Source organism: Gymnoscopelus microlampas (genome assembly GCF_963454915.1).
Source record: "Gymnoscopelus microlampas genome assembly, chromosome: 4".
In the NCBI taxonomy this organism is placed as follows: Eukaryota; Metazoa; Chordata; class Actinopteri; order Myctophiformes; family Myctophidae; genus Gymnoscopelus; species Gymnoscopelus microlampas.
Window position 1 is genome coordinate 44,031,261 of NC_139941.1, and position 24,674 is coordinate 44,055,934.

Here is a 24,674-nt window from a genome sequence, read left to right on the forward strand (position 1 = left end):
AATGTTTGTGCACTCCTCCTGGTCCAATGTAGTCTACTGACTGAATACATGTGTCTAATGTATATTCTATTGTCTGAATGGATGTTCGGTCTAATATGTAGTGTACTGTCTGAATGGATGTTGGGTCTAAAATGTAGTTTATTGTCTGAATGGATGCTAGGTCTAATATATAATCCACTCTCGGAAGATATAAATGTAACTTTCATGTATAAATGTCCTCATACTTGTCAATATAATGTAGGGCACGCATTAGCATGTTGCCAACAATGGAGAGTGAACTTACCATGCACGTACGGGAGTTCTCCCCAATGAAGGAGTCTCTGAGGACCTGAGTGAGCTTACTGGCCCTGAAGGGGGTGTGAGGCTTGTTGCGTCCCAGAGCCCTGATGCACTCCTGATGGATGGACAGAAAGAAGACACACCTTTTCATTTCATTTCAAACACTACCACTTTAAAGGTACACTCAGATCAAATTAAAATATTTAGTTTTGAAGGAGACTTGAGGCTGAGAGGTGACCCGTCATGTGAAATGATTTAAGGCTTTGAGCAAAAGGTTAAATGGCAATTGGTCAGCATAGTTGTAGTGCAGGGCTACTCAACTTAAGATGGCTCAGGGGCCACTCAGCAAAATACCAAAAGTCCAAGGGGCCGCAAGCTAAAAATGACGGTCCTATTTTCGATTTTCAAGGTTAGGGTTGCCAACTCCCAGAGATTGAAATAAGGGACACCTATCCTAAAAATGGGTGTCAAACCCCCCCAAAAACCCGAAATGCATAGAAAACTATGCATTATACCTGTAACAATTGATGTTTGTTTTTGAAAAAAAAAATAGCAACCCATATATTTGAACGGAAATGTATATTTTTTATCCTGTGCTTAAAAAAAAAAAAGATTTTTTTTTTTTTTTTTTTTTTGGTTTGACCACAAGGGGCCGCCAAGACGCGGGCGGCGGGCCGCATGCGGCCCGCGGGCCGCGGGTTGAGTAGCGCTGTTGTAGTGCCTCTATCTAAAGCGCTTTACAATGTGCATTACATTCAGCCATTCACACTTCGACGTTACAGGCAACCCTGCAAGCATCAGCATGCTCATGGGAAGCGTGTTATATTTTGGTGGAAAAAGGCTATTGGTAACAGAGGATTGGTGCCAGGCCCCGTCTGTCCCCACATGCCCCCTGACCTTTAGTGCCAGGAGACTCTTGTTAATCTCTGCTCCCTCCAGGCGAGTCTGGCGGTCTGCGCTGGATGTGTCCGCTCCTCTCTCATTCCCAGCCAGGTCGATGAGCGAGAACTTGCCGTGCATCTTCCCCTTCCTCCGTAGAATGATCTGGAACACGGCGTGGCTCCTAGAGGAGTGGGCGTTGGCCGACGTCTGACCCGATGTTCTGAGAGCAGGTGAAGGAGGGACAAGTAAAACAGCAGTGAAATCAAGATAAAACAATAAACGTAGAGACAGAAACAATTCAATAACATTTAGATGGAAGAGAAAATAGGTGGTGGATAGAGAGAATGAGGGAAAAGGGGTTGCCCGGGTTGGAGGAAAGAAAATATTGTGAAGAATAGATGAACAACTGCACCATGAATGACAATTAATCCAAGAAATTATTTTAATGTGAACTTCTCAAGCAGAGTAGATGTGTGGTTACCTGCAGCTGTTTCCCAATTCTATGAGTTTGAGGACATCCTCTGTACATCTGACGTCTTTCTCCTGCAGTCCCACCACCTGAACCTGCTGTTTTCCATCCTCCAACACCCTCAGCTTAGATTTACGATTCAGCAGGTCAAACACCTATGCATGGACACACAATTAACCACTTAAGCCCTATTACTTCATCGTACAACGAATAAATAGCGGAAATATCCAATCTACCAGCTGTGAGCTTGTAGATCTGCTATTTTTGAAAAATATTTTCTATATTGACATGCCCAAAATAGGGACGCCAGGATTTAAGTAACTAGCTCAACACAGTTCAACTCTTTTGTTGCGGGCAGGCATGTGCGTGAAATGACCGTGTGCGCTTGTCGCTTTTAGATTGCCTGTACCTCACTACATGCCTGCTCACCTCTCATTGAAAATGAATTACTCCGCATGTCCGTTGCTTCCTGTGTGAAAGGCCCTTATATCTCTCTCTACTGATACAGTACTTTCTGTTAACTACTGCGAGGGCCAAAGGTCCCCTCAAGGATTCATAGTGTTATAATGTACTGTAAATGTGGAGTTCTTTATGTAAACTACTTACCTTCCCACTGTATATTTCGAAGAAAGTTGCGTACACTTGTAGTTCTAACTTCTTATAGTTGGGTTTCTTCAACATGAGAAATACATCCCGAGCTGCATCACAGAATATGAATATTAATATCCATGATGACACACAGAGATTATCACTGTAACTAACCTCGGGCCCAGCTGCATTAGGCCTGCCTATGGCTACAGCTCGGGCTGACACGCCAGCCCGGATAGCCTCAGGCAATGGCAATTGTGTGTAACCTTACTTTTTCACAAAGGTGACAAGAAAATTGCATTTGACAAATGCCGCAACCGTGGCGATAATGTTTGACATGCCGACTTCCTTCATATATGACACGAAATAAAAACTCAACATACAACATATCAGCTGACCCAGAGAACAGTTGAGAGAATCACTCACCAGTTAATGCGTAGATTCCTTTGGCACAATCCTGGTTCTTTCCAGAAAAATCTCCACCCATAGTCTGAAATACACAAACACATACCGTAGATCAATAACATACTACCATCTGTGTGATGCAGGGGTCATCAATATGTCCGTACACGGACGCATGTTTCCGTGGCAAGACTTGGCCTTGTCTGTGCCAAATGTTTGATTTTGTTTTTACACACCATTATAATGTTCTTATTTTGATCACAACACCCAATTACTGAGATGACTCAGAGTTACAGACCTGTAATGGTCATTTAGGGCTAGCTCTTTATGTGTTTATCTATATTGTATGTCCATGGCAAAAATAGAATTTTGTCAAAAATGTCCACCACAAGCCAGCATGGCGATGACCCCTGAATGGATGAGAGAATATTGCTGCATCCAAGTTCATGGTATTGGCAGTATTTCTAAGTAGAGCAAGGGAAATCAATTAGATTTAAGCCTTTCTGCATCGATTATGCATTACTCAATATTGTGATATTATGACACAGTGCAGCCCTAAATGACAGCTACCACACATGAACTAGTCTGTCCTAACGGATATGGGAAACATGTATGCTATTCTGAGATGTATGGTTCCGACATGTATGGTTCCGAGATTTAGTTTGACATGTCCAGCCGTTACTGCCCAGAGCCTGATTTCAACATAAACTCTGATGGATGGATGGATTTGGTGTACGGTTGTGCATACATCACAATGTTATTGCATGGTGAACACCCTCCCATATCCTGATCCTAGCCTTAACTACATTAAACCCATACGTAAACTTATAAAAAATAAACATGACCACGCCCACATGTACACCAAATTGATCCATTCTAGAGTTGACCATTTCACATCACACACTTCAACAGTAGTTGAAGTGTGCGATGTTATGTTGCGTTACATTAAGTGCTTATATTGTACACATTCACACATGTGGAGGCAACCATGCAAGGCTTCAACCTGCTCATCGAGAACAGTTAGAGGTCCAATATTTTGCTCTAGGACACTTCGACACACAGATATGAGGAGCATCTGAGTCATTGCCACAGGTGGTGCCACCCATTAGGATAAACAACTCTGCCTGTTTAACTCATTGAGTGCCATTCACGCGTTTCACCGCTATGGTGCAACGTGCCAACGTGTTTCACGTGTTTTTGAAAAAAATAGTTAAAACATTAAAAAAATAATAATAATTTCAGAACCCAAGATATCATTATCTGAAGATTTGCCTTTCTGCATCGATTATGCATTACTCAATATTGTGATATTATGACAGTGCAGCCCTAAATGACAGCTACCACACATGAACCCAAGATATCATTATCTGAAGATTTGCAGCTCCATCCACTCCTTGTTTAACTTACAGTATAACTGAAAAAGGCTGTATCTCGCTTCCTAAGCACTTTTTTTTACTTCGAAAAAAAAAAAAAAAAATCTTAGTGTAAGGCAGCGCTACTCAACCCGCGGCCCGCGGGCCGCATGCGGCCCGCCGCCCGCGTCTTTTTTTTTTTTAAGCACAGGATAAAAAATATACATTTCCGTTCAAATATATGGGTTGCTATTTTTTTTTTCAAAAACAAACATCAATTGTTACAGGTATAATGCATAGTTTTCTATGCATTTCGGGTTTTTGGGGGGGGTTTGACCCCCATTTTTTTTCGGCCGCGCGGCTTTGCCGCGCGCCCAGGATAGGTGTCCCTTATTTCAATCTCTGGGAGTTGGCAACCCTAACCTTGAAAATCGAAAATAGGACCGTCATTTTTAGCTTGCGGCCCCTTGGACTTTTGGTATTTTGCTGAGTGGCCCCTGAGCCATCTTAAGTTGAGTAGCCCTGGTGTAAGGGCATCTGTCAGACCCAATGTAATGAAGTGTGTTGTAGTGGGACTGCACCCTGTACTCACATGTGTTTTTCCACTTCCAGTTTGTCCATAGGCAAAGCAGGTAGCCATTCCCCTCTCAAAGATGGTCTCCACCAGAGGCCTGGCAGTGAACCTGTACACCATCTCATTGGTTGTGGAGTCGTCGAAGGCGTAGTCGAAGCGGAAGGTCTGGTTCTCCAGGTAGCGGGTGAGGTCCACTTTCTGTTTGGGCTCATGGACCATCACCACGTCTTTACTGGGAATGGTGATCACGTCCAGATCCTTCATGTTCAGTTCCTTCTTGTTCAGTGGACGCTTCCTCACACAGACGCATATTCTGTGTTCTTCAATCAAGTCTGCTGAGGTCAGAGGTCTGTAGTCTAGACTGTCTCGGAAATCCCTGATCATGCACAGGATCTCATAGTTAGGAACCGTGGTGTCTACCTCCTGAGAGAAAGAAACATAGCAAGGAAGAGAGTCAGTGACAGATTTGTTCCCCCTGCCTACGTCACGTCAGGGAACAATTCCTCCCGTTTTTCAATTCCAACCAAAAAAAAAAAAAAAGAAAAAACTTTTTTTTTTAATTTTATTTTTTTCTCATTTTTTTCATATTTTTTTTTTTACTTTTTCCACACAGAACCAGGAGATAACATGCATACAAACTGGCTCAATAGCGCCCCGTGCCAAACAGGACAATGTGGTATTGCAGGTGAAAGTGCTTTATAAGCCAGAGAGAAGTTAGTTGGAATGAGTATATCTGAGGCTTGAATTAGGCTCAAACCTTTTGAAAAACGTTTGAGGGACATAAACAATATGATATTAAATATTATTATTATTTTTTAAATTCATGGTGTAGACCCTTTAAGCGAACATTTTTAACTCAAATCTTTGCTTCTGGGGGTCCCTGGAACAAGATATTTTGATGGGGGTCCGCAGCCAAATACATATAATTGTGGGGGTCCTTGACATGAAAAAGATTGAGCACCACTGATATAGAAACATACGTTTTTCAGAAAACTGTTGAGATTTAGGAGACATGCAGAATCGGCTTCAGGTCTCAATGGGTTAATGGTAAATGGTGCATTTATATAGCGCTTTTATCCAAAGCTCTTTACATAGATTGTGCATTACATTCACACCCACATTCATACACCGATGGCGGAGGAAACCATGCAAGGCACCAACCTGCTCATCGGGAGCAATTACGGGTTCAGCGTCTTGCTCAAGGACACTTCGACACTAACTCCCGGGATCGAACTGGAAACCTCACGGCTTCCATCCGGCCGCTCTACCGGCCACTCTACCCCTGAGCCACTGCCACACACACACCGCACTGGTCAGACGGTGTGCATTATTTTCAAATAACTGCAGTCTCATCCCAGTTCATCAATATGCATTTATTTTGACAGTTCACTTAGCTTGCTACAGACTATGCTTAAAACTAACATTGATTTCAGTTCAACTTTCAACATTTCTGGGGAACACAAATAATTTGTGTTGATACTTGATACTTCTGGTAAAAGATGTGCCTACAGTCAGCTGACTCAGCTGGTGCTCATTTCTGCTTTTCCATATGTGTTCGAGTAGAAAGGTTAACGTTGCAATCAAAGTCAGCCTACCATCACCTCAAACATATAGCACGGGTTAAAGGACTTATGTCGCAGCAGGATCTAGAAAAACTTCAATCAGACGACTGCAGTTGATTAAGACCGCTGATGCTAGAGTCCTTCCTAATACCAAGAAAGTGGAGCATATCACTCCAGTTCTTAAATCCTTACACTGGCTCTCTGTGTGTCAAAGAATTGATTTCAAAATACTACTGTTGATCTATAAAGCTTTGAATGGTTACGGCCACTTTTAAGAGTGGCAGCACTCTTAAAAGTGCTGCCACTTTGAAACACAACTAAAGACTTTTCTGTTTGACGCTGCCTTTGTTTGACTTCTTTCTTTTTCTTCCTCTTCTGCACTGTAATTGTATTTCTTATTTGTGCTTATTTTGTTTTATGCATCCTAATGTTATTTTATAATTGTGGGTTCTTTGCTTGATGTTTTGTGTAAACCACATTGAATTGCCTTCTTGTTGAAATGTGCTATACAAATAAAATTGCCTTGCCAACTAGTTTGATGAAGATAGTTCCAAAACAAAGTTTCTAATGAGCTTATTGCCTGACAAATATGAATAAATACTTGCAGTACTTATATTTTCATCATTGGCAAGTAGTCATGATAAGTGACAGGGATAAACAACTGTTATCAAAACATAATGCGCACCGCAGAGGCAAAGACAGCAATTAGCCTCAGCAGCATCATGCAATACTTTTCCATTACCTCACTGCTCAGAGTGGATTATCCCTGCTTACATAAAAGAGGAGTCAAGGCAGGACACTGCGTCTGTCTGTACCTGTGCTCGCTTCTCTCTCAGCTCCTGCTGCTGTAGTCGACGTCTTTCTCTCTTTTCCTGGAGTTTCTCCACCTCCTTCACACAGTTGGACTTCCTCCTCGCTGTCATGAAGGGAGGAGACCAGAAAAGAACAATAAGCCCTACTCATTTAACACACTAAAACCGGGAAAGCGATCTGTGTCATTTTAGATTTTAGCATCAAAAATAGCAGATATACAAGCTCACAGCTCGTCCCTTGGGAAGTGTTTGAAAAATGTTTGTCCTTGGCACAAAATATTTTTGCCGTTCTCATTTGAAGTTTACATGGAGGGGACAGAGGGACACTAACATCCTTCATCACTCATTGCCTAGTAACACTATAAAAACAACAATATCATAACAGCGGGTGGGTTAATGAATAGGATGTTGTTTCACAATCAAACCAATCAAAAGCATGTTATTCTAAATCTCCACAGCAAACACCCCAACGATTAGTGGTAACAGGCATATGATTAGTCAAAAACCCATTAGTCACCGTGAGAAGCAAATGCGACAATGCAGGTACGGAAAGGTGAATTTTAGACACTTGATTCTTTTCAGAGGTCAAGATTAATGAGCTACTGAGAGATGTGAGATTAGCCTTGGCTTACTGCTAAGTAACACAGCCACAGACTACTTACACACCGGGCACGTTTTTTTTTTAAAAACCTTATAAAGTCAATGCAAGCTTCCACGGAGCGAAAAAGCGAAGTGAAAAAGCGTCTTTTAATTATTCGGAACGAGTCCGAATTTTGCGTATATTCGCCGGTGTGTAATGACCTTAAGGCTGGCCTGACAACTTTATAAAGGACCATAAAAGCCTTTCTGACATGTGGGTCCTTTGTCACTCTTACCGTGATAGGATTTAATTCCTGAAAACCTTTATACTTGTAACCATATATCTTCTTCCATTATTGCAATATATTCCTATTCCAATATACGTATACCTATTCATGATTCCTATTAAGTCTGATGCCTCTCAAAACATAACTCAATAACCTCAAAATCACACGAAATTCCTCGAAACCAATACAATTTTCAATTATTGACATATATCGCCCTTTTCATGATTGTTATTGAAGTCTGATGCTCAAACGTAGCAAATTTTACACAAAGGTTACCACACACCATCAAAATGCTATTCTGATGTGTTCTCACTTAGATTTCGTAATTTAAGTCCATTGTGCCTTAAGCTTATGCTCCACCCACGCCCCATGCATATGGGACTTATATGGATTATGTCACAATCGACCCAAATGACTAAATCTAAGTGACACCACCATCAGAACAGCTTTTTGATGACTTTGTGTGATATATTTTAGTGTGTGTAAATGTGTGTGTTTACTGTACTGTAAATCGAACTGCTTGAGATGGGAGTTTTACAGAGAGGAATGAATGGGGATATTGTTCATAACTGGGGTTTACATTTATAATAGTATCACTCTCTCCTTGTACTGTATGTATGTTAGTGGTACATGTCAGTCAGTCAGGGTTTATGCCCATCCTCTCTAATATCCAGACAGTGTCTGTCTACTGGAAGGATTGTGTTTGCTCTATAGCCTAATTTATACTCCATAGTATGAGGGTGTTGCTTGCCAAAAAGAAAGATCGCAATGAAATGCATTATTAACCACTCATATAATTATTTGACCGGGGGTCCCCCAGGGCTCTATACTTGGTCGCCTACTTTTTTTCTCTTTATGCCAAATCTCTTCACCTAAAATAGATGATCTACAAGCTTACGCTGCGTCACAACTAGCTGTGAGCTTGTAGCTCTGCTACTTTTGCCAAATGTTTGGCTAGTGTCACCGAATGATGGATTATTATTATGACATGTCAGGGATAATAGGGATGCTATGGATTATGTGGTTAATTTGTAGATCTGTTCTTTTTTGGAAAGCAAAACCCTTGCGCGATAAGAGTATAAATGAGCAATTAAATGTACCATAAGCTTATCACACCACAGCTCTGAAACCACATCTATCCAGCATTGAAACAATCAGATCCCAGATCCTTAGAATCACCATGAAGAGTTTAGGGGGTTCAGATATATCATACATACTAAGTTGTTCCTTTCTGGAGAGTGGCCGATGTGAGGGCTCTGTGATGAACGTGATCAACAACAAATTTTAAATTAAATATATATACTAAGAATGGTAGAACAAAAAAAACACAAGTGTAATCTCTGTGGGCTGAAAATACCTCTAAAACAAACAGAACAAACCACCTGTTATACTGTGAATGTATTTAACTCACAATGTGGGATACCTGACATTTTCAGCTACAAAACCTCAGGCTACCGTCTACAGATTTAAGTAGGACATTAGCATGCCATTAACAATGAATTATTGCGAAATAAAAAAAAACATTGCGCATTCTACTGGTGTGAGAAAAAGTAGACCGTTGAAATCAGCCCAGTCATCACTACACAGTGTGGTCACCTTTACAAAAGGACTGTAAGTCCCGTCGGAATGCCCTCCCCAGAGTATTAACCACACCAAATCCATGCCTAAACCTAACCATCATAACAGTGCCTAACCATTAACTGAAATGTATTCATGTATGTAATTAAACCGTGCCCAAATGTAAGAAAATTCTGTCCTTTCTAAGGTAGCTTTCTAGTGACAACCAGATGATTCTTATCTGCCACGTTGCTTCAACATCCATTATAATTAACTTCCTGGTGGGACAGAAAGACAGCAGTACCAGGGGTCTATGAGGTTCCTGGAGGTCAGATTTCACATTTACAACACATATTATGATGCCCTAGGAGGGGTCAAATGAAGATGATAGAATTATTGCATTACCGTTCTGGAGTTGTTGTTGTGTCTGAGCCGCTGTTGGCTGTGCAGGCTGTTGGACGGGGGGAGGAGGGGGTGCCGGTTCGGGCTGTGGGGGCGGTCTGGCACGGGTCACCACCACTACAACAACACACAGCACAAAGTCTATCAACCAAATGAACCCTAAGCATCATTAATCGGGGCATTTCATAATTGCCGAACATTCGGCAAAAATAGCCAATCTAAAAGTGACAAAGAAAGAACATGAATTTACACAACAGTGATGATAGTGCAGTCAAAGAATCTATGAAACGGAGTCCAGAGGGAAGCACGCACATCCCAACAGACATTCACAGGTGCTGAACTAAATGTATGTACTGTACATAAGAAGCAGTGGTGGAAAAAGTACTCACATATTTTACTTAAGTAAAAGTATCAATACTGCAATATAGAAATACTCCATTACAAGTTAAAGTCCGGAATTCAAAATGTACTTGAGTAAAAGTACAAAAGTATTGGCATCAAAATGTACTTCAAGTACCAAAAGTAAAAGTACTCCCCATTTCAAGTTTTCAAAGGTAACATCTTTTGAAAATAGCAGATCTACAAGCTCTGTGACGCATTGTGAGCTTGTAGATCGGCTATTTTTAAATGGCCGAAATGTTTACTGTATGTTTTGTAATAATAATCAAAATCAAAAAAGTAACTAGTAACTAAAGATTTCGTTGTACCTACTCTAAAGAATCTATGAAGCCATCAAAGCTGCAGCATCACTCGGAGGAAGCCATAAACAACCTAACCCAAGCACTCTGCAATCGAGTCGCCCAGGGGGTTGTGTTCTTTTATCATATCTCTGAACACTGTCCACACTGGCGGAACAAAATCGCTGATGCATTACAGTTGGAAAAGTGTAAATCTCTTTAGATGAATCGGTAATCGATCAAAAAGGACGACAGTTTCAGTCATACAAGCAGATGAGACAAACGTTACCTCTGTTATCTCTGGATGGAGCTTCACTCTTAGCCGGTGCTATTGTACGACGGTTCTGGAAGAGAAAACACATACTCAATATAGAAATACAATACTTCTTCATCATCTGCACATTGAAATATTAATTTCAACCTCAACATTTGCTTGAAACGTATAATCCTGCCGTCTGAATGCCCATTGCACTGTGCTTCCCTGTATGTTGGTGTACTTAGTCATTAGTCCTTTGTTAAGTTTTGACTGTTCTGTGTCGATTGATATCCGCATCGTGAGCCAAAGAAAATGATCCTCTTGTGAACCTCAAACTTGGGTTAACAATGGTTGATTCTCACTCTTACTTTTTGTTATTATTTGATCATGCCCTGGCCCCTTAACCACATTAACCCTGGTGTCAATATTTTGGGCATGTCATTATAAGCGGAGGGGGGGGGGGAAAAAAAGAAAAAAAAGCAGACCTACAATCTCCTAACGCATCACAATGTCATGCGTTGTCAGCTTGTAAAGTACATGAAGGGCTACAGAAATAGACAAAGACTGGGAATCAGATTACTGCTGATTACTGGAGTCTGTTTAGTTCTTAATAGTGCTGCTCCATCAACATGTTAAAACGAGAAAAGAAACAGTTCAAGTGTGTTAAACCTGTAGCTACGATGCATGCAGTCACAAATAATGAATAATTATGGATCCTTTGTGTGACACAAATAGTGCACTCAGCAGGTCCAATTAGCAGGTTACTTAAGAGGATCCAATACTCGTATTTAGGTCCGAGCCAAGTGGAGCCATGCCACTGGTTTAGCATGACAAAGCAGTTTAGCTGCAATCAAACGTTGTACACGGGTTGTCCTTATAGCTGTTCTGTGTGGTCAAGCTAAGGTGAGGAGGTTACCAAGCAGTATGTTTAGCTGTTACCTGGCCAGATATTACGGCATTTCTTACCTTTGCAATTTTACTGATTTTAGTAACAGAAACAGGAGTGGGAGGCGGTGGGGTCTCTGGGCTCGGGACAATCTCCTCATCTGGGGCGACATCTGGGTTTAGAGCAAATATACTCTCCAAGTCGATCTGTTCAGAGAGAGGAGACCTTTATCAACACAGCACATGGATAATTACAGTGATAACTCAGTGTATTTAATTGTGTTAAGATCCAAACAGCCACAGATTTCACAGACAATCCTTCAATACATTCACAAAATCACTGTGAGTGTGTCACCAGCCTATCTCGAGAACTGTCCGACTGATCGACCTCAAACTTTTTAAGATACATCTGCAAATCCCCATTGCAGCCTGACAGCGAGTTGTGGGTTCGATGCCCAAGCCTGACAGACCTTTGGTGCGTGTCACTCCCGACTCATTGCCCGTTATCCTATCATATCTCCACTGTACTATGAATAAAGGCAGAAAAGCCTAAAACATTTTTACATATAAAAAAGATATATATGATGTCATAGTACTGACGTCATAGACTGACCAAGACTCCATATTTGGGCATGCCTGACACAGAACTCCATATCAAATACCATCGAAGTGGAAAAAGCGAAACTCCAAAATAAAGTATGCAAGACTGGCTCAGATACAAATTCTCATTTTATTGAGAACGCTCAAAGCAATCCTAACTCTCTCCAGAGTAACAAGCATCGATACAAGCACGATTAGCTGGCCTTACAACCCAGCTAAGCACGGGCTACATCTACAAGGACGACTAGCTGGCCTTACAACCCAGTTAAGCCTCACAACGGCTCTTGAGTCCGGTTTTAACCAACCAGCCGATTATCAGTTTAACATGGTCTCAATAAAATGAGAATTTGTATCTGTGCCAGTCTTGCATACTTTATTTTGGAGTGCCGCTGTTTCCACTTCGGTGGTATTTGATTTAAGTTATATGTATAGCTGAGCACCCACTGCCTAAACTAAAAAGGCATCCAGAGGAAGCACACCTGTTTCTCTCTTACAGAACTCCATATGTCGGCATAAAAGAGACACAAACAGACAGATACAGTAATCTCCATATTGGTTTCTCGCTCAAGGAGCACAGAAGCAACAAAAAAAGATGGAGAACAACATTTGGACTTATTTCATGGCCAGGCAGCTATACAACCAAAGGCTCTAACTGATTCAACAATGCATTAAGACAATCTTTACAAAATACATTTTGTTTGGTTTATGACTCCAGTCACGGGCCCTGGGAGCTCGTGTGCGTCCGGGTAGAAGAGAGGCTGCTGTCAGGCTGGGCTGTAAAACAATGTGCACTTGGTTGTGTAATCTCCACAGCTCTCCAGATGCATTATTCATCGTTTGGTAACGACTGGATTGGAGGTTTACCTCTTTCCCTTTTGTGTCTCCGTTCTCGATCCACTCCACTGTGACACTCTCGTTGTCCTCGTTCAGTGACGTCACCATCGCCTGGTGGATCCGCCCTGTGGGAGGAGTCACAAACACTGCTTACTCAGGCGTCAGGTGGGCTAACAGCTTTACAGGGTTCCCACACATTTTTTACAATGAATTTTCAAAACTTTTCCAAAGTATTTTATCCCATTTCCAGGCCCATAGCGATCATCATACGGTGCAATGAGGCACTCACACCAGTGTGCTATCAATGCAGCAGGACAGACAGGAAAGGTGACAAAAATAACAGATCTACAGGCCGACAACGTATTGCAGTGCAACATTAGCTTAATAGCTTGTAGATATTTTATTTTCGTTGCGTGACATCCGGTATATACATTAGGCCACACTCATGCAGCGCAGGACAACATTCTACAGTTGTATGTTACATTATTTCATGTAATGTTAGACAAAAACTATGAATAATTGAACATACAAACATTTTCCAAAATATTTGATTGGTTCCAAACCTTTTCCAGTCATGGAAAACTAATTTCAAAATATTTCCAGGAATTTCATGACCGTGGGAACCCTGGCTTTAACAGGCTAGCTAGCTACTAGATCTCATTTGAACTTTGTAGTATCTATGTATACTGTTTTGGTTTTAAACACTTCAGCCCTATTTAAAAAAGAAAATTGTGAAAATAGTTGGATCTACAAGCTACAAGATTGCAATGCGATGCATTTGTGAGCTAGTACATTTTCACCTATAATGACATGCCCAAAATAGACACTAGGTCTGTCACAATTATTACATAATCGTCTAATCGCAATTATTTGAGATAATCACAATTATTTTTGCATAATAGCCAGAATCGTTTCCATGTCAAATATAAAATTTAAAAAAATCAGCAATAGCAGAAAATAGTGTTTTTCAGCTATTTCTACTATTTTTACACGTATAAAATAATTATACATGTCAATAATGTCTTTGTATATTTCAGTTATTTGTCATTTCTGCTCCGTGCAATTTTTGATTAGGAAGCCTAAACGGCTTCATATGTTCCAATGTTCAATGCCAAACACACAATTAATCGTCAACTTAAATTTGTAATCGTGACAGCCAGGGACACCAGGCTGAATATGAAAATTCACCCCCAAGTTCCAAAATGTAAGTTGCCATGGAATGTTCTGTAAATAAACAGTAGTATAATACAAGTAGTATATAGTACAAGCCTACAACTGAAGGCCAGACTGTGGTCCATAAAAGATCAGTTTGTGTGATGCATGCATGCGCTTGAGTCACAAGACAAACAGTTCAACAGAACCAATGTTCCTGCTGTGTTTGAGCAACAACATAGAAACGTAAATGGACTGCATTTATATAGCGCCTTTATCGGTCTCTATCTATCTGTGTTAAAAGTGTTTTACAATCTAGTTCACATTCACCCACACACACACACACACACACACACACACACACACACACACACACACACACACACACACACACACACACACACACACATTAACACCGATGGCAGACCATGCAAGGCAGCACCAACCTGCTGATCAGGAGCAGTTAGGGGTAGGGATACACAGTATTAACATTTTGGCTGATACCTGATAATAACCAATTAATTGCATGGTCATTGGCGACCATGGCATTGCCGGAACGCAATTTTCTTTTCCTTTTTTCTAAACCGGATCACAAGGCTCAGTTTTAGAATGAATACCAGGCTTTCCTCCGTGGTGGAAAGGCGAGGTTAGGGTCTGATCACCACCTGTTTGACAGCATCAGTGCGAATAGAGGCAGACACAGCTGCAGCTTGGTGGTGGTAACCTTTAATGACTCCCTGTCAGCACTGTAATCCCACCAGCTGCTGATGGGCTGGCATAGCCTTCCTAAGCCTTGGAGGGCTGGGCATCATTGTCAATGTCTACAATTTCAATGACAATATAAAAAAAAATCCATATAGAGATATTATGCTTGTATATTTGGTGATTACAATCACCTCTATCTCAGAGACTGTTGCTTCTCCATTAACCTGTGTTATACACAGGCCTGATCTCAGTAAATAGACATCTAAACTATGGAACTGCATTTGAGTGCATTTAACCACTTTTAACCTGGCGGTCCCATTTCGGGCATGCCATTATAGACGATGTGACACGTTGTGAGCTTGTAGATTTGCCATTAACATTTTGTTAAAGTATAAAATAGAGCTTAAGAATGTGACAACATGGAGATGTGAATATCATGCCAGAAGTCACATTGTCACCCCAAGGCCTGACTGCAGCTCTGTTATTCTGTATCCATTATTCAAACAGCAGTGAGATGCTCTTAGTGTTGTCAGCTGGGGAATCGTTCACAACGTTCTAATTCACAACGGTTCTACACCAGCCAGCAGCAGTACAGCAAAGTGGCTGAGCATACTGTATACAACAGAAACAGCAGGATAGGAATTTGATATGTGAAGCTAGGCAGGATGGTTACTTTGACTTTCAATTCAGGAAGTGGACCCTTATGTTCATGTGCTGAAAGATCTTTTGTCTTGAGGAGGTCATTATAAACCACCACAATGATTAAGTGATATCATTCATTTAATGGGATATATTGTCATCTAATGCAATGCATTTAACAAATTAACTGTAAGTCTGATTGATACTAAGTAATCAAAAAAGTCATTTTTTTATCAAGCATACAAAATTTACTGAAGTATAAAATATATTGCCTATTGAATTGATAGAGTAGAGTTGACAGCAGCTCATAGGAGGCAGAAGCTATTATTTTATTATGAATACTTGTGAGGTCTGTGACACAGACCAACACAATATTACAGTATAGCCTCCCTAGATGTTCTCAAAGTGCGGTCCAGGGACCCCCAGGGGTCCTTGTGGCTGTTCCAGGGGGTCCCCAGAAAAAGTATAGCATCAAATAATTTTAACCACTTTATCCATTTATATGTTGGCTATTAAAGAATAGCAGAACTACAAGCTCACAGCACGTCACTGACTGTACATCTGCTAATTCTTTTTTTTTTTTTACATAAATCGTCTCTTCTGGGGGTCCCTGGCACAAAACATTTTCAGATAGGGGTCCAAGGCCAAATGCATATCAATTTGGGAGTCCTTGGCACAAAATAGTTTGAAAACCACTTGCCTAAATACATCACCCAATATAAAAGAAAAAGAGGAAGGAATGCATCTGCACCATTTAAAAAAAAATGCATTAGCCAAACTATTAAAAGCTTTTTAACTTTTCCACAAGAGTGCCATGGTCTCATCCCTTTTTTTTGAGGATAGGACACACTCGTCTCTCACTTCACAGACATACAGTAGATATACCATTGACAGCGCCCAGGTTCTTGGGATATCATGGATGGATATCTTCAGCTCCAGGGACCTGCTGCACCTTAGAGAGTAGCACTGCAGACAGAACATAAATCTGCTGTTGGACTTTGGCAAGGTTGGTTTACAGCTTCCCTGGCAACAGCGGTAGACTGCCGCATCAACACGCAGGCGCGCGCGCACACACACACACACACACACACACACACACACACACACACAGTCTGATGATGCCACGCCCCAACTTAAGAAGAGTTACCCCAATTTTTGCATCATCATCATACAACAGTGTTACTTGACCCCAAAAACAGATTTTTAAGCTAACATGACGTATAGATTAGGCTTTATAATAATAATATGTTTATTAAAAGCGCTTTTTGAAACAGGGTTACAAAGTGCTTTACAGAAAGGATAACACGATAAAACTAAGGATCTAAAACAATAAAGTAAAAACTTAAGACAATAGTATGGCAGGGGGAGAGACGGCAACACTGTGGAGATACGGAAGACAGACAAACTTCCATACAGCTGCTTAAATACTGCTGGAAACGGTCCTCACTTTGAAAGACATAATGAGTGATCACCAAGACACTGATAATCAAAACATTGTCGTTCGATTCCCAGCTCAGGACCTGTTGTAGTAGGACATGAGCGCTCCCCTCTATTCTCTTTTCCTACAGCTGTCTGATATGATACAGACTACTTGTATTTACAAATAATTTACATGTTTCAAACAGCTTGCCACCAGCACTATTATTCAATTTTATAATTTAGTTGTAGACAGTACACACAAAAAAATATTGTATTAAATAATGTATAGGAGTTTCCTAATGGCTGGTGTTACATAACACCACATTCAGTTAAGTTACCTACAGTAGCACAACATATGCCATTTGGTGGATGCTCTTAGCCAAAGCATGAGGACAAACAGTACCACAAGCACATGCATTTTTCATACAGGTGGCCCCCGTGGGAATCAAGCCCCCAACCAGGCAGTATTGAGCAACACAAGAACACTAATCAAGAGTAGTATGAACATGGTCTCGGACGGCAAACATATGAATCCAGTATTTAGGAGACTTGACTTATGCTAATTTTACTACATCTAAATGGGCCTTTTTTTGTATTGTCGTCAACAAATTTACATTTCATGAAAAATGTAATGTAAGGTGGGGGCTGCCTCTAAACGTGTAGGTTCATCTGAAAATGTAATCTGAAATACAATTTCAGGAGAAAATATTTACCTCTGAACTGCTTATTCTAGCATCCATATTAAGCAATGGGCATTACCCCACATTAGTTGAATTTCCACCACCAAAAGTACTGTGACTCTGTCAAAATAACTCTCACCAGTCCTTACTACAGGACTGGTGTAGTTCACACATGCATCTGTGAGTACACAGTAGAACTAGACAGATACATGTCCTTGTAGGCTCAGGTCAAATGTTTGTTGGAAGAACACAAACGTCTCCTGTCCTATTAGGAGCCTCTGTCAGTCAGTTCCGCATGGTTCTCCTCAGTGAGTTGAGCAATTGATCTGAACTTGCACTCGGGCGTTGACCATTAGCATATGTAAACACCAGCGATTCTAGCTATGGGATCTGTTGTCACAGTTATGCTCCGTCATGGTTACAGCCCAGCAGGCTATGGGATCTCTAGCCGTGCTGGCTACACTTGGCTTACACACACACACACACACACACACACACACACACACACACACACACACACACACACACACAACGGCAGAAGAGATAGACGCTACAAACTACTTATAAAGGACTTTCATTTAGGGCCTGTGTCTCCACACGCAGCGTTTTATGAGCGAGAGGTCGCTTTGGCTATCATCTCCACAGCATTAGCACGCACAATGTCACGTGCAATGCTCGAATTCACGTTGTGTTATGGGACATGGGATTTAGCCTTGGTACTGGATTCACTCTCACAACCACCATTCAAACCGTTGAATCTGGTGGGTATGATGTTTTTGTCACCTAAGACAGCGCTACTTCTGGCTTTGGCAACTACAGGGAGCGTCAGTGATATTCATGCGCTCTCGGTACAGCCGTAGTGCACTCGTTTTGCTGATTTGACATTTGGGTGGGTATGAAGCCTAACCCGGCTTTCGTGCCCAAGTACCCTCTTATGAAGTGTATTCCTGTCGAATTGGAGGCGTTTTCACCCTCCCCCTTTTTGAGAGCACCAGAGGTTGCGTTCCGAGTATCCGGGCGCTGAGTACGTATATTGAAAGATCTGAGACACTGAGGAAGTCTGACCAGTTATTTGTCTCATGGGCCAAGCAGTATGCTGAAAAAAAAAAACGATATCTAAACAAAGGCTCGCCCACTGGATAGTGGAGGCTCTACAACGGTCATACTCTAGCAGGGGGCTGTAGCCACCGGAGTGGCTGAATGCGCATCCTACTAGAGGAATGTCGACATCCTGGGGCCTATTTTAAAGGGATCACTATTCAGGATATCTGTGTGGTGGCAAGTTGGTCTTCACCCTTGACCTTCACCAGATTTTATAGACCGGATGTGACTGCACTGCCCCAGGTGCATGCAGTCCTCGGTGTGGGTTCCAGACAAGGGGGTAACCCCATAGGCTTACCCACAGGTCAGGACTTCGAGATACGTTTCTGGGAAATACAGGAGTTTATTACATCTCCCATAAGCGAGATAATTGAGTGAGTAATATGATATAGTTGGGTTACAAACGTAGGTTATTTGAGTATTACGAGCGAGATGTCTCGCCGAAACACCCTCCTTGCATGTGGTGCGAGGAAGGAAAATGCTTAATCTTGAATGGCGCGCCAGGTCACTGCAGGTCCTTATCAGCAGGTGGTGGTACCCTGCTGACGAGACCTGGTGCGGTCTTGATCCAGCCAATAAATTGTCTGGTAGTGTATAATAAATGTTTCTGTGATCATGCCAGGGGGCCCTCTCCCCTAAGCGAGACATTGAGTGAGTAATATGATAAATAACCACATTTATCCAGTTGATATCCAGATAGCACGCCAAGAGGATGCAGCTGTTCCTAAAATGTCTGTTGCTGTATAAAATAATCTAATTATGTGCTTTGTAAGGGTGGTCAAATAGGTCAGCCTTTCTTTGGAGAGGGTAGGTGAGAAATTCAATTACTGACCATTGACCAAAACACAAAGAAACAAGGCATGCAAGTGCATTTCCTGATATCCTGCCTTAACTACACGTGTGCGTGCTTGTGTGTAATTTACCTCTGTATTGGGAAATGAGTGTGTACAATGTACCGCTATAGTAAATCATAAAATAATTAATTACTTTTTGTAGAAGTTGTATATTGCAATAATGTGTGGTGGACACAAAATCCCAAGGCACACCTGGACTTATCTCATGGCACACTGTTTGGGAACCACTGACATAGTAGACCGACGAACATTCTTACATCTTTAAATGCAAGATTCCTGACAATGTCCATAAGGTGCAACAGGACATTGCAGAACATGCATGGAAGATGTTGGGACTAACCTATGACAATACTCTGAGCACAGTGTGTATACCCTAGGATGGTAGAGGACCTCAGACCGTGGGGGCGTGGGTGGGTTTGCATGCACCACATACAACATTAGGCATGCAGGGCATCAAGTCTAACCTGTTGTGGTCAAAGGCCTAGAGACATGGCATTAAAATGTATCGACAAAGCAGCAGTCTCACTGACATACAGTAACTGCTCGCTCTCCCCATATCCCGTTTCCCTGTAGGTCGGAAGTGAACGTCCAAGTCAGACAGAGTCAACTTCCTCCAGCCACAGTGGCTATTTGTCTACTGATCTGGGCCTCGGATCAACATAATATTGTCCGTTTACCCTGTCCCTGTTTTAAACTGAAACTTGATTGAGTGAGTGACATCTCCCATCTGTCTGAAGTGGCACAAAAGGTGTGTGTGTGAGGGAGGGGGGGGGGGGGGGGGGTGCGGTCTTTAGCCTGAGTAGCAATAACAAAGCCCTTATAGCGTCAGTTCCACTGTGCTGACAAAGGCACCAGTCCCAGAAGGTATGTCACTATGACATAGATGTAGAAATATTTTCACAATCTAGACTCTACAGCATCTAAATGAATGGCTGGCGCCAAATCTCTCTCAATCGCTGCTTGATTTTATTTGATGAATTTATCTTAAAAACAGCATATAAGAGAGAAAACTCAAAAGAGACAACAATAGCAGAAAAGTCCAACTTATTTCCACTGGGGTCCTTCATTCTGCTTTGAGAGACGCAACAAGTCAGTCAGGGTTATGTCAAACGAATATGTTGTACAGTAATGCAACAAATAATCCACCATCAAGATTAAACAACATTATATAATCCAGACTGAGGGTGTATGAAACCAACAAGTATGGTGGTGGTGGGATCTATAGACAGACCAATTACTACATGCTCTCTTCCTTGTCCCAGATGTCTCCAAAAACTCATATCCAAGATGACATAATTATTTATTTATTTGTTAATACAGACAGCAGCAGAACAATAATACAGAGCGTAGATAACACTATGAAAGGGGGGGGGGACATCTGTGAGGCCTAACACTGCCAACGAGAGAATGTCCAGGCAGAATCAGAAGGTCTACAACAGATGGGGTGGTGGCAATAACCAAATCTGGCTTCCCTTTGACCCCACCCTGAAGGGCAATCCCCCCCTCACCACAACATGGGCATAAACACCCTTACAACTCTGTCTCTCGCTCTCAAACAGTGAACATCAGAACAAGTGTGGACAAGGACTACAACACCACCACAACCAAGTTAACGCAAAACTCATAGCCAACAGGACTATTCATAAGTACACATTACAACACATGCTGTTAAACAACTGTTAAAATTACAATACAATAGTTTTACACATTTTATAGTTCATTTGTTTATTAGAAATGTATATTCCAAAAATACATTTTATATATATACATATATATATATATATATATATATATATATATATATATATATATATATATATATATATATATATATATATATATATATATATATATATATATATATATATATATATATATATATATATATATATATATACACATACATACATACATACATACATACATACATACATACATACATACATACATACATACATACATACATACATACATACATACATACATACATACATACATACATACATACATACATACATACATACATACATACATACATACATACATATATATATATATATATATATATATATATATATATTCCAAAAATATCTCCTCATTGACTTACATTGCATGGTGAAACTAGTGTCAAAGTCACTCTTTTATCATATAAACAAATGCAAACAACGCAGATTCTGCCAATGTGTAACATAACAAAACATGGTGTTTTTTAAATAAAAATGTCATTGTTTGTATTCGCTATTATGTGCTACAAGAGTGACTTTGGGACCCGTTTCACCATGCAATGTAAGTTCTAATCAACAGAGCAACCCTGAACATGTCTCGCCAATATTTTGAGTTACAGTTTGGAGTTATTAGATACACCAGTCCAGGTATGAACAGTGAACAAGGAAAGCTTGCTTTCATTTATTATGCTCCACACAAATAGAACGAACTTCAGGAATCTCTGAAACTGGTTTGATTGGTCTCGAGACATTTAGGGTGCTTCTTTAGGACACACTACATAGTGACTGCACCTGTTTTTCATGTAACACTATATTTATTTGCAGCTGTGACGTTGTAATGTGGTTCAAATGTTTGTTATTGTTTTTCATTATATGTATTGTGTTGTATATGCTGTGATCAGGGGGCGTCCTTGAAAAAGAGAGCTTGCTCTCAATGGGCTTCCCTGAATAAATAAAGAAAAAGGAAAAGACATCATGGCAAAGTAACCCACTACACAACCAAAACCTCTACCAAAGTGTGATTTTGCTTTAAGAGAGGAGGGTTAGATCTACTGCATGTCTGCTGTATTCAGCTTTCCTACATCCTCTAGTCTAGCTCAGGGTGTAGTCCATTACTGGACGGCCAGCAGGGATGACGTGAACTGCGTGCGCTCATCATTGGCTGCATGGCATTGGCATGGCCCTGGAGCACAGCACTCCAGAGAGAACAGGCAGAATAAAGCAGACATTCAGGAGAACAAGACATATGATGAACAGCCTCTCCCTTTCTCTATTATCTTCCCTGTCTATTCCTCAGTTATGTAACTGTTTATGCACCAAACAACCAAAAACAGGAGGCCTCTCCATGTGTTCTGAGAATTGAGCATCTTCTTGGGGACAGTCCAATTAATGATATGTATATTTATGATAACAGCCTAACAGGCATACAGCCAACTTTAGATGCTTTAGAATGTGGGTCTAGTTGCTCTATGTGCTTCCCTCCCTTGCCTGGTGCATCTTCCAAGGTATCCATGATCCAAGGAATGGCCTGACTCCACTCCACAACCTCTGTATTTTATATGCATCATCTGCTCAATCAGTTAACAGCTGGAAAAATGTGTGTATGTGATGATTCATTCATCTGTAGATTGACCGACTTTATAACCGGTGGCTGAAAAGATTCTTCTTGCCCCATAATTACATCCAGAGTGGGAAATGGAACACTGGCTACCAGACACAAGTACTAGTGAATTATCTGTGACTGCTAGTTTGTGTACAGGACACACACCGCTGTGGCAGGCAACCAGACATTTATAGGCCATATTGTCATATTTGACTGTATTGCAGCAAGCAAGTGACTTGTCACTTGTCACTGTGGCCGGGGTGGAACTGATGTATTCTTGCCCAGGTTGTATCTCATTCAATGGGGCTTCCACCAGTCAACCACCCACGGTTAAGAAAACTGCACAAACTGACAAATGGCTCAAAGAAGCCGGGTTGGACAAATAATGCTAACAGCTAAAAGAGACGCCCTAATGTTTATATTAAACTGTGTACTGATGTGAAGCCGGCATTGCTCGCTAATCTCCTGCTAGCAAGCTGCTGTTAGCTTGGTTAGCCATCCGTTAGCGTCCGTTAACATGGGCTTTTATGTTTCAGCTAAACGATTTTAGCTAGCCGGGGCCGTGTTGCCAGGTTTTGCGAGAGAAACAAGCAACCAATTCGAGGAAAACAGCCCCCAAAAAAATACAAGCAACTAAGCAACTTATAGGCTATTTGAAAATAACCGATCTACAAGCTCACAAGTTGTGAGCTACAAACTCACAAGTTGTGAACTTGTAGAGCTATTTTCAAAAGCTCTTGAAATAAAATGTGGGATATTTGGAATATTTTTAGAAACATTCTAAGAACCAGAGAACCACTGGTTTAAATCATAATTATTATTTCTTAGAAGCAGGCCTGAATACGCAAGTACACTTTAGAAACAAGCCCCCCAAACAAACCGCAACCCGCAAGTACAGTATACCAGTATTTACAACTTTACAGAACATGTAGCCCAAAACGCTTATAATAAGCCGACACGGCAACACTGCCGGGGCCCCATCATCACAGCTAATGCTATGTAGCCGCTAATGCTAGGTAGCCCAGACTCCGCAGTCAGTCACAACGACAACGGTTGCCGTGTGTCCAACGGTCAACAAAGATCCTCCAACAACTTAACACACACTGGGAGGGAGAGAAAACAATAACTTACCATCACTGCGCTTTATTTCCACATAAGTACCTACGACAATCTTCCCAAAAGCGCACGCCATTCTACATTACTTCAATAATTATTGAGTTAAGACTGAAGTGTTTTTATTTATGCGAAATAAACGTATGTCTACTTGTTGTGCGGCAGTCCTTCTTTTAGTCGCAGAGGAAGATGCTCCTGCAGAGTGTTCGTCAAGTTGACCGGAGTAGCCACATAACTTCCGGTCCGTTGTAGTTTCAAAATAAAACCAGTTGATCCCCTACCTCAGGGGGTCCGGGACCCCTAGGGGGTCCTCAGAGTTACTAAAGGTGGTCCGCCAAATCTTTGTGTGCTATGATTTTTTTTTTTACCTTAACCACTTTGAACCCTAGCATCCCTTTTCTGAGGAGAACTTTAGCCAAAAATAGCTGATCTACAAGCTCACAACGCCCCGCGCTGCGAGGCGTTGTGAGCTTGTAGATCGGCTATTTTTGGCAAAGAGGTATAGGTGTAGAGGGGAAAAAAGAGCAGTACCAAGTAAACAAAAAAAGTTTAATCTGAAACTAAATTTTATACAATATAGAGGGGGTCCCTCGTCCCTGCTTCATCTCTCTCTCAGCTAGGGGGTCCTTGGCCTGAAAAGGTTGAAGACCCCTGCCCTACCTTGTATGTTAAAGGTAGGGTAAGTAA

The 24,674-nt window shown here is 41.3% G+C and overlaps 1 protein-coding gene across 4 annotated transcripts in view; it reads right to left on the reverse strand.

The window, feature by feature from the left end:
- Positions 1–24,193, reverse strand: part of LOC311043340 (kinesin-like protein KIF2A) — a 37,607-nt gene extending 13,414 nt beyond the window's left edge. For 2 of the 4 annotated variants that reach the window (XM_084054545.1, XM_084054543.1), the window contains exons 1-13: positions 24,006–24,193; positions 13,028–13,122; positions 11,645–11,770; positions 10,712–10,766; positions 9,749–9,862; positions 9,004–9,042; positions 6,924–7,024; positions 4,565–4,969; positions 2,645–2,708; positions 2,237–2,328; positions 1,643–1,785; positions 1,177–1,381; positions 284–394 (exon numbers count right to left, since the gene is read on the reverse strand). In XM_084054545.1, the coding sequence (XP_083910671.1) occupies positions 284–394; positions 1,177–1,381; positions 1,643–1,785; positions 2,237–2,328; positions 2,645–2,708; positions 4,565–4,969; positions 6,924–7,024; positions 9,004–9,042; positions 9,749–9,862; positions 10,712–10,766; positions 11,645–11,770; positions 13,028–13,122; positions 24,006–24,066 (1,611 nt within the window). In that variant the 5' untranslated portion in view covers positions 24,067–24,193. The remainder of the gene's footprint in view (positions 1–283; positions 395–1,176; positions 1,382–1,642; positions 1,786–2,236; positions 2,329–2,644; positions 2,709–4,564; positions 4,970–6,923; positions 7,025–9,003; positions 9,043–9,748; positions 9,863–10,711; positions 10,767–11,644; positions 11,771–13,027; positions 13,123–24,005) is intronic. The other 2 variants (XM_084054546.1, XM_084054544.1) reach the window with 1 other exon arrangement.
- Positions 24,194–24,674: the final 481 nt, after the last annotated feature.